The sequence below is a fragment of the Schistocerca nitens genome, chromosome 4 (genome assembly GCF_023898315.1).
Source record: "Schistocerca nitens isolate TAMUIC-IGC-003100 chromosome 4, iqSchNite1.1, whole genome shotgun sequence".
NCBI lineage: Eukaryota > Metazoa > Arthropoda > Insecta > Orthoptera > Acrididae > Schistocerca > Schistocerca nitens.
In genome coordinates this window covers 754,934,017-754,945,153 of record NC_064617.1, presented here as the reverse complement: position 1 = coordinate 754,945,153, position 11,137 = coordinate 754,934,017, and the positions used below count along the sequence as shown (strand labels likewise).

The 11,137-nt window shown below is 44.0% G+C and overlaps 1 protein-coding gene across 4 annotated transcripts in view; it reads left to right on the top strand.

Moving 5' to 3' along the window:
- Positions 1-6,038: 6,038 nt before the first annotated feature.
- The window catches only part of LOC126253040 (heparanase-like), a 317,446-nt gene continuing 312,347 nt past the window's right edge, over positions 6,039-11,137 (top strand). For 2 of the 4 annotated variants that reach the window (XM_049954109.1, XM_049954110.1), the window contains exon 1: positions 6,039-6,495. In XM_049954109.1, coding sequence (XP_049810066.1) covers positions 6,302-6,495 — 194 coding nt within the window. In that variant the 5' untranslated portion in view covers positions 6,039-6,301. The other 2 variants (XM_049954111.1, XM_049954112.1) reach the window with 2 other exon arrangements.

The following is an 11,137-nucleotide window of genomic DNA, read 5'->3' as shown; positions in this document are numbered from 1 at the left end:
CAGCCATTAGGGGGCTGTGCAGGAAGCAAAGTGGTATAACAGTTATAATCGAGTGAAACTTTTTGTGGCATGGCAACAGTTGCGTCTCTTAAGTTTTGCCAATTATAACTGGTAGTTTGCACATGCAACTGCATTGATATTGCAGTATGTCACTAGTTGTGGTGACACTTTGTTCCATGTGTGAACCTGGTTGCACCACAAGACCACAGTGATTATACGCAACTCCAACCATTAATTTCCTGAGGGCTTTCACCTCCTACATCTACATCTATACTCTGCAAACAACTGTGAGGTGCATGGCAGAGGGTCCCATTAGGGTTTCTTCCTGTTCCATTCACATATGGAGCATGGGAAGAATGATTATTTGAATGCCTCTCTGCATGCAATAATTATTCCAATCTTATCATCATGATCTTTCTGTGAGCAAAATGTAGGGTGTTGTAGTCTATCCTTAGAGTAACCATTTAAAGCCGGTTCTTGAATCTTTGTTATTAGGCATTCTCGGAATAGTTACTATCTGTCTTCAAGAGTCTGCCATTTCTGTTCCTTCATTATCTCTGTACAGATGCATTAAACATACCTGTGACCATTCATGCTGCCCTTCTCTGTATATGTTCAATATCCCCTATTTGAATCCCACACACTTGAGTAATATTCTTGAATCAGTTGCACGAGTGATTTGTAAGCAATCCAGTATTCAACCAATAAACCAAAGTCTACCACCTGCTTTACCTACGACTGAACCTATGTGATCATTCCATTTCATATCCATACATAGTGCTACCCCCAGGTTTTTGTATGAGTTGTTCAATTCCAACAGTGACTCACTGATATTATAGTCATAGGGTACTAAGTTTTTTCGTTTTGTGAAGTGCAAAATTTTAGATTTCTGAACATTTAGTAGCCAGTCTCTGCGCCATGTTGAAACCTTATTAAGATCTGACTGAATATTTATGCAGCTTCTTTCAGATAGTGTGAAGTGATGATGTTCTGTATGTGTCTGCTACTTGCCTGGGGCTGGCGAGATCATTGGTATTATGGGGGAGGGAAGAGAATCAGGAGTTGGATGTAGGGATTTTCTCTTCAACGTAGTCGTCGAAGATCGTCATTGGGCGTTTGTACTTGTCACGGGACATGTCATACAGAACTAGGGAGTGGATGAGGACGTTTCCTGACCTGGAAGAGCTTTCATAGAAGGCCCTTGCCAGATCTTGAAAGCGCTCTTTTAGGAGTGGGATTTCAGCAGCGGCGTTCAGATCATCAATAGGGAATCCGAGGGGTAGGTGCAGTGCCCTCCTGAGGGTGCAGTTCTGCAACCTCTGGAGTTTGTCCAGGTGCTGCTTCACCGCGTATCCCCAGACAGGGCATGCATACTCCATTACTGGCCGTATCAAGGCCGGATATACGTTCACATCCACAGAGCAGGGAAGGGAACTGGTTGAGTTGAGGATTTCGTATAGAATGGACATTCTGGCATAGACCTTCCTGCGGGCCTCATTTATGTGGGGTTTCCACATAAGATTAGAGTCCAAGGTTACACCAAGATACTTGGCGGTTCTGCGCCAGGGGAGTTGGGTTCCGTTTAGGTGAAGGTGGAGAGGGGGGGGGGTTGAGGAAGTCTGCGCCTTCCGAGCCTCCGGGTGATCAGCATTGCCTGCATCTTTTTAGAATTGATGGTAATGCGCCAGCGTCAGGCCCAAGTTTTTGTGTCATCTAAAGCCCTTTGTAGCCTATGGATGACCAGGTCCTTATTCATATTTCGTGTGTAGAAGGCTGTGTCGTCTGCGTACTACACTGTGTGCACCAGGGGAGCTGTTGGGGTGTCTGCAGTGTACAGACTGTACAAAAAGGGCCCCAGGACCGATCCCTGTGGCACCCCAGCACGAATACGCCTTTTGGTGGAGGTGGCGGTTTCTACTTTGACAGAGAAAGTCCTATTTGTGAGATAGCTTTTGATCTGCCTAACTATGCTCCCGGGGAACCCCTGTGTGTATAACTTGTAGAGTAACCCTCTATGCCATACGGAGCGAAGGTTTGGCTACATCTAGTAGCACTATCCCACAGTAGCCTCTGTGGTTGAAGCCCTCTGTGGCTGCTTCAACCACTCTCATGATCTGTTGTGGGGCAGAGTGGTTCTTCTGCAATTCGAATTGGAAGTCCAGCAGAAGTTGCTCTCTGGTAATATGTACCTATATGGGTTTTAGCAGGAGGCGCTCATAGATCTTGCTAAGAGCTGGCAAGAGGCTACTCGGCCTGTAGTGCTGCAGGAATAGAGGGGTCTTTCCTGGTTTGTGTATCGCGACCACTTCCGCGTGTTTCCAGCAAGCTGGGAACTCGCGGGAACGAGTAATCTCGTTGAAGACGTTCGCGAGGTGTGTGATTGCCGAGGGCGGGAGGTTTTTAACTAACTGACTGGTGACACTGTCGTGTCCTGTGGCCTTAGTTGCGGGGGGAGACCTAATTACTTTTGCCACGTCCTCTGGGGCAAAAACTGTGGGTTCGTCCTCTGGGTCCTCCTCAGCATTGAGGAAGACGGCCAGTTGACGATGGACCACCTCTTCATGATCTTCATCCTGGGGTTCTGCCGCTTGAAACTGCTTCTCGAAGGAGTTGGCGAGGGCTTTGCCCTTTCAGCATGGCTGTAGGCCAGACCCCGCTCGCCATACAGTGGCGGCATCCTAGCGCGTCTTTTGGTGAATTGTTTGGTTGCTTGCCAAAGTGTGTGATCGTATACTTTGAGAGCCGTGAGGCGGTTTTGCCATTGCTGGTTTCTGTGCTCATTGAGCACGACCTTCAGCTCTCTCTGTAGACGATTGAGCAGCCTCCTGGTGGCCTGATCTCTGATGATCTTCCACTCGTTTGCCACTCTGTTCTTATGTAGAATTTGAGCTAGCAAATGTTCTGGGAGCTGTATTTGTGGGGGCGGCCCATCCCATTGCGGGGGCGTAGCCTCTTCCGCAGCTTGCAAGATGGAGCCTGTTAGATATTGTAGCGCTTGTTTTACTGTTTTGGCAGTAGGTGGAGGAGCGCGAACGATATCAGAGGCGACAGTTTCTCGATATCACTCTCAGACTGTAAGTTTGTAAGACGTCTGGTACAGTGGGAGTGCTACCCATTCTCCCACATCGATCTCTAGAATTAATGGGTTGTGGTCAGAGGACATTTTGTTGACTGACCTTGCGGCCACAAACCCTGCGATCCTCCTAGTGAGGGTTATGTCTAACACGTCGGGCCTACCTCCATTTTTTGGAAAGTGTGTGAGCTCGACTGGGCCCCATGTTTCGAAGTGGTGGATGCGCGCTAATCTTTGCAGTTTGGCGCCTGCTCTGGAGGTTATTCTAGAGTTCCAACCTGGGTGTTTGGCGCTGAAGTCACCTCCTATTATGAGTTTGCCTTCAATTTGCCCTAGAGCAGTTATGTCTCCCTCATCTATCTAGTCTTGTGAGGGCCTGTAGATTGCAACGATTGTTAGGGGTCCAGTGGCAGTGGTTACTTCTACCGCCACACGCCACAGCTTCGATTTTATTGGTAGCTGGTAAAACTACCTGGTGGTGGGGGATCCCTCTTTCTATGTAAATGGCCACTCCTCCGCCTTGGGTTGGCCTGTCCTTGTGGTAGCTAACGTAGTGGGGGACTGTCGCTTTTTTCCCTGTTTTAGGTGGGTTTCCCCCATCATGCATATGTCGATGAAGAACTCCTTTATGAGTTCTCTGAACTCGACCTCTTGATTAACAATGCCATCTGCGTTAAAGACGCACATTGTCAGGCTTTGGATATTTGGTAGGTTGTTGGTGGCGTTGGCATGCAGGCACGGACTTAGGACAAGGCTAGGAGGGGTGGGATCACAAGTACTGACGATGTATCTTGATGTCGGCGTATTGTGTATAACAGTATTTGGTGTATTTCTCGCCATGTCGGGAGCGGAAAAGGGGGCTGCTGCCGAGCGAGTGTCAGTTAGAGCCTTCGTTGTCACCGTTAGGTGGCCCAGCTGTATTGCTGGCCCTATTTTTCTGGTGGACACGGAGGTCTGGATGGCGGCGGCGGAAACCTTCTCTGCAGTTCCGCAGCTGGCTTCCAGGTCCTGGCCCACATTTTCCCCAACCTTGTGGAGGGGGGGGGGGGAAGAGCTTGGCTCTGCGGCAGCTGGAGTGCCCGAAACGGGCCTCTTGTCGACAGCAGTAGTCCACTTCGACCCCAAGGCACCACTGGAGCTCGACATCATGGAAATCGAAAAAGAACACGACAACTCTGCTGTCGTGCGTCACCAAAAATTATCCTGCCCGCTGTAATTGCTTACTTCAGACCTCGACTGAGTTCCCACCGATGCTTTGATAAAAGTAAAGCCAAGGATACTCCTGGTTTGTCACCCATGCAAGGGGGGGGCCTATGGCTGAAGGTGTGCTAGTAAGGAGAGCGATCCTCAACCCTTCACTGCCACTCAGCAAGTGCACTTCCCCAGTATTCTATCAACAAACCAAAGTCTACCACCTGCTTTACCTATGACTGAACCTATGTGAACATTTCATTTCATATCCTTACATAGTGCTACCCCCAGGTTTTTGTATGAGTTGTTCGATTTCAACAGTGACTCACTGATATTATAGTCATAGGGTACTACGTTTTTTCGTTTTGTGAAGTGCAAAATTTTACATTTCTGAACATTTAGAGTAAGTAGCCAACTCTGCGCCATATTGAAACCCTATTAAGATCTGACTGAATATTTATGCAGCGTCTTTCAGATCGTACTTCATTCTAGGTAACTGCATCATCTGCAAAAAATCCTGATGTTACTATTAATATTGTCTGCAAGGTCATTAGTATACAACACAAACAGCAAGGGTCCCAACACACTTCCCTGGGGCACAACTGACGTTACTTTTACATCTGATGGTTACTCTCCATCCAAGATAACTTGTTTTCTACTCCATACCAAAAAGTCGTCAATACAGTCACAAATTTCACTTGATACCCCATATGATCGAATTTTTGCAATGAGCATAGGTGCAGTACCGAGTCAAATGCTTTTTAGATATCAAGAACACTGCATCTTCCTAGGTGCCTTGATCCAGATCTTTCAGTATGTCATGTAGGAGAAGTGCGAGTTGTGTTTCACATGATCGATGTTTTCGAAATCCAAGCTGGTTATCATTGAGAAGGTCATTCTGTTCAAGATACCTCATTGTGTTTGAGTTCAGAATATGTTCTAAGATTCTACAACAAATCGATGTCAAGAATATTGGACGGTAGTTTTGTAGGTTAGTTCTACTACTCTTCTTGCAGATGGGTATGACCTACACCTTTTTTTCCAAAAACTGGGCACAATATTTTGTTCGAGGGATCTATGATAGATTACAGTGAGAAGAGTGGCTAACTCAGCCGCAAATTCGGTATAGCATTTGACGGGGATTCCATTGGGGCCTGGAGCTTTGTTCAATTTTAACAATTTCAGCTGTTCCTCAACGTCACTGACACTAATACTTATTTCTTCCATGTTTTCAGTGGGACGAGGATTAAATTGGGGCAATTCTCCTGGTGTTTGCTTTGTAAAGGAACATTTGGTTGGTCGGTTGATTTGGACGAGGAGACCAAACAGCGAGGTCATCGACCCTGGAGCATTTGAAAACGGAGTTAAGGATTTCAGCTTTTGCTTTGCTGACCTCAATTTTAGTTTTTGTCTCATTCACTAGAGACTAGACACTGATTTTGGTGCCATTAACAGCCTGAACATAGAACCAGAATTTCTTTGGAGTTTGTGAAATGTCATTTGATAATATTCTGTTACGGTAGTCACTGAAGGCATCACGCATTACTCATTGCGTTATTAGCTTACATTCACCATTAATTGAATTTAATGTAGCATGGTAACGTGTTTGTGATAAATCTTCAATGTGAAGTTGCCTTGAAATAGTATACTGGCATAACACGCAATTAAATACACTAATAGAGCGTCTTCCAAGTTATCGAAGGTACGAGTACAGCAAAGAGCATTACCCTAAATATACTCCTCGTTTTGAGAGGAATGCTTCAACACCCAGCAATTGCCTAGTACGGGTTTTATAAACTTTGGCTGGACGAATACCAATAAGGCGGAAATTTAAATGATAGTGACTAGTACACATCAAAGAGTTTCGGTTTTAAAAACAGGAAAGTAGAAGAGATTATTGTGTGCCGACTACCTCCCATACAGTGCGTTAGATAAATGCAAATACTGTGAAAAGTGGCAGCCCAGATATTTGCTCTAAATCGGTGTGGCACGAGTTTTTGTTCGCATGTTACTACCTTGCGCAAGAGAACATCGACCATGCATATGTTTATGGCAAGCCTTAGTTTGCTCTATATCTACTGGATTACAACGACTGTTTTGCCTAAACAGTCACAGCGTCAACAGATTTTTGTAAACACATCGAACGTAATTTTTATTACCGACAGGGAATACCTCAGTATTGCCATAGACACTGCCCTTATACGCAACGGATGGGTGCGACGAAATCTTTGGTTAGTGCTTCGAAGTACTTATTTCTCGATCTACTTGTCTTTACAGAATTTGACAATATGTAGTTAAGTTCTAGTGCTGGGGTTATTTTTAACCTCGTATCATTCACAAAAGAAATTTGTCGGCTAAATAAATTCGGTACCTAGGGTTTAATTAATAAAATGGTCATAGGTAGTTTTCTTTACAATCCCATATTATAATTCGTATGAGATGTACTAGCACAAAAAGAGTATCCCACGCAACTTAGTTTGTGGCAATATCATCTCCCTTTTAGTATACAACCTTTTTATTTTTTATAACTGATTCAGCATTTGATATTATGGAGCACTTGTGGCTGGAAGGGATGTAAGATTTCAAGTTCACCCAGCAGTTCTGGATGTCGTGGTACTGATGTGACTGGAAACCAGAATTATAAGTCATTTCATTTATGGTGATTGGTATGTAAGAGCATAATGAGATGCAACTCCTTCATAATGGTAAGGGATCAACAGGAAACACGACACTGTTGTCTCTGGTTTCTTTAACTATCAAGAGATTGATGTCATTATCAAAAATGCAAGATAGATGAGATAAGCTTACATGCTTTTTTGCGCATAGATCTGGACTAGCCCTCCATTTTGGTGACAGTTTACTGTCCACAACTGAATTTCTTTCAGATAAGTTTAAAAAAAACTGGCCTGGCATTTGGGAGGAGTGAGTTTAAATTCATCTTCCGGCCATTCGTATTAGCTTTTCTGTGAATCTGCTAAATAAAAAAAATCTTCATGGGTTGGTAAGCCATTATCTTCCTATCTATTTTAAACCAAACTGTATGTCAGTGTTTGATAGTCATGTTGTTCAATGTGTTTGTCAGAGTGGAGGATTGTTATCATCGACATGTAACCATGAAATCACAGTGTGTGCTCTGTAATAGAAAACACAGTAATATTGTGTTATGGAAGCTGTAGAACATCGGTATGCAGAACCCCTTGTGACATCTTAACTAAGAAGCCAATCTTCGACACTTTGTCCTAACCTTCATCATCTACAACACAAAGTATCTGTCATAAGGGAGTCTTGAAAGTTGTCCCTCAACAGTGCTGTGAATACTAGTCACTTAGGATATGGCTACATTCTGTAACGATGCTTACCACTTGCCATAAGTAGTAATTATACAAATTACCTTCAGACACTTTGTTTTCTCGTGACGACTTACAAGAAGGCTCTGCAATGCAAATTGTGCAACGTACTTAACATGTTCTTTGCTCCAAGCATACAAACCACACACACACCATATGTTGTAAAGTAGACCACTGCCTCATGGTCTCCGGTTACAAAACACTAGGCCTATATTGTTTTCATATCCAGCCCCCATAACAACTTCCATATCACAAGCATTGTAAAAATTTCTGTTACATAATCTTTAAATGTCTTTTTGTTTTGCTCGCAGCAAATTTTATTCACCATCACTATTTTCATTCTGATACTCATACAGTTAACCTAACAGTTTTATGATGTCATGATTAATATGTATGGGCAAAGTTATTCTTTTTGCGGAACCATTCGCTTTGAGATAGTTCTTATTGAACTAGTTCAAATGAACTGTAGTTTATTTTTAATGATAAAGACAATAAATAAGAGCATCTGGAAAAGCCTGTATACTAATAAGTCATAGAACAGTATTTTATTGCCTGTAATATACTAAGTACGGAGTATCGCTCTGTATGCACTTGGTATTAGTATTTTTGACTTCTAAAAGTCCTGTATCATCTATTGATATTCATGACATTCTCTCCACGTTATTTAAGTAATGACAAATGTAATCGTTGCTGGCTTAAAGCATTTTAACCCTTATCCGTGAAGGTGGTCCATGACTGAAACTGGTCGATATTTGGGTTTAAAATAAAAGTAGCTTATGGTCATACATGCATTTTATAGTTTTTTTTATCTCCAAATCAAACACTGCCATGCACTATAAGATTCAGCAATAGCAGCAGGGCAGTAATGTAAGCATCCTCTTAAAAATTCCCTCACAAAAGACTTTTTTTTTACCATTCATATTTTCTGGTAGATTGTTGAATTGGTTAATAAAATCAACAGGGTGCGCATTACCATATTCTTCAAAATCACTAAATTCCTTATAATGAACACAAAAAGATAAATTAGACTTTTCATACATGTTAGGGGAAAGTGGTGAGACTTTGTCCCTTTTTTACGTTTTATTTTTTAAAGCGGTTGGTATAAACATCAGGAAAGAACTAAAATGTGTAATAAATAGTCAGTTTTTATCTCTTTCTGTCCCTATTTTTAATTCAATCCTTTGCCATTTACTATCGCCATAAAAAATTAAAAACTAAAGCCATGCAGAATTGATGAAGTCTCACCATATGTGGGACACTTGATCCCTTTTACAGAGAGACTTATTCTGCCGCTTTATTGTGGTAAATAAAACAATTTATTCATTATTCAAACCAAATTTTATTTTGTCTATAAGATTTATAAGAGGAACTGAGGTTTACTAACAAAAGAAATTCACATAATAACTTTAGAAAACAAATTCATTCATGATCTCTAGAAGCATGCCTGAAGTGCAATCTGTAGCCTACACAACATGTTATGAGATCATAAAAAGTTACTAAGTTATCAAATATATATAACATTCATCATGGCACTCGGGGGTCACAGCACCAATTTGCGACACCTGAAGATGGGCTTATAACAGCCCAAAACCAGTCATGTGATAATAAAAGAACTTTACACATGAAGTGGTATTTTCAACCAGTTTTCATGTTTATAGCTGATCCTCAGTAGCATTTTTATGTTTGCTACACAATCTGTAGATTTATCATCTATGCTTAAAGTGTCAGGAGGTGGCAGACGTAAAAGGGCAGGGGTCTATTAATAGTCGGCAGTTCGAACATACGGCGAATGGCAGCCGTTTCCCTTAGGGAAATGGCAGCAAGGGACAGGAAACGACATATTCCAGCAGCTACTGAGGGGACAGAGTGCAACCAACTGCAGATTGTGACACATGTTGGAACAAATGATGACTCTTGTCAGGGCTCCGAGGTCATTCTTGGGTCATTCCAGTGGCTGTTGGAAAAGGTTGAGAAGACCAGTGCTGTGTGTGGAGTTTCAGTGAAGCTCACAATTTGCAGCATTGTCTCCATAACAGATCATGACCCTTTGGTTCTGTCAGCGTCGTACCGTTCATCCAGAACCAGAACTTTACCTTAATGACGATCCACTCACTATAGTGGAGACATATCAATTCTTAGGACTGATTTTCGACACTCGATTGTCGTGACTTCCTCAACTTCGTCTTCTTAAGCAGAAGTGCTGGCAGCACCTCAATGCCCTCCGCTGCTCGAGAAACACCAACTAGGGTGCAGATCGCTCTACGATGCTGCAGCTGTACAGAGCCCTTGTTCAATCCTGCCTTGACTATGGGAGTCTGGTTTATGGTTTGGTGGCACCCTCAGCGTTGCATTTACTCGATCCAGTGCACTACTGTGCATTCGCGCCTAGCAACAAAAACTTTTTGGACGAGTCCAGTGAGCAGCATTCTGGTGGAGGCCGGAGTCCCTCCATTGCAGGTTAGGCGTGCACAACTGCTGGCCAGTTACGTTGCATACGTTCGTAATTCTCCTGCGCATCCGAATCACAGTCTCCTTTTCTCACCTACAGCGGTTCATCTCTCGCATTGGTGGCCCAGGTCAGGGCTTCCAATTGCAGTTTGTGTCTGATCCCTTCTTTCCGAACTGGAGTCCTTGCCTTTATCACCTATACTTGAGGTCCATTCATGTACACCTCCGTGGTGTACACCTAGGCTGCGGCTTCACCTGGACCTTTCACATGACCCTAAGGACTCAGTTAAACCCGCGGCCCTCCGCTGCCATTTCCTCTCGATTCTTGACACATACTGAGGCCACGAAGTGGTTTACACTGACGGCTCGATGGCTGATGCTCACGTTGGCTTCGCGTATGTCCATGGAGGACATATTGCACAGCATTCCTTGCCCGATGGCTGCAGTGTTTTCGTGGCTGAGCTGGTGGCTACATCTCATGCTCTTGAGCACATCTGTTCCTGCCCTGGGGAGTCGTTTCTTCTGTGTACTGACACCTTGAGCAGCCTACAAGCTATCAACCAGTGCTACCCTCGTCATCCTTTGGTAGCGACCATCTGGGAGTCCATCTATGCCCTGGAACGGTCCAGTCGTTCAGTGGTGTTTGTGGGGACCCCAGGTCTGGTCGGAATCCCAGGCAACAAACTTGCCGACTGGCTGGCCAAACAGGCTATGCGGAAATTGCTTGTGGAGATTGGCTTCTCTGCAATTGACCTGTGTTCAGTAATACACCGCAAGGTTTTGCGGCTTTGGGAGACAAAAGGGCATAACCTCAGCACGCACAACAAACTGCATGCCATTAGGGAGACTATGAATGTGTGGCAGTCCTCTATGCGGGCCTCTTTCAGGGACTCTGTGGTTCTCTGCTGGCTCTGCATTGGCCACGCTTGGATGACACACGGCTGCCTCCTGTGCCGTGATGACCCACCTCTGTCAGTGCAGCGCCCGACTAACAGTGGCCCATATCTTGGTGAGCTGTCCTCCTTTGCCTGCCCTGCGACGGACTCTTCAGTTACCAGATTCGCTGCCATTAATTTTA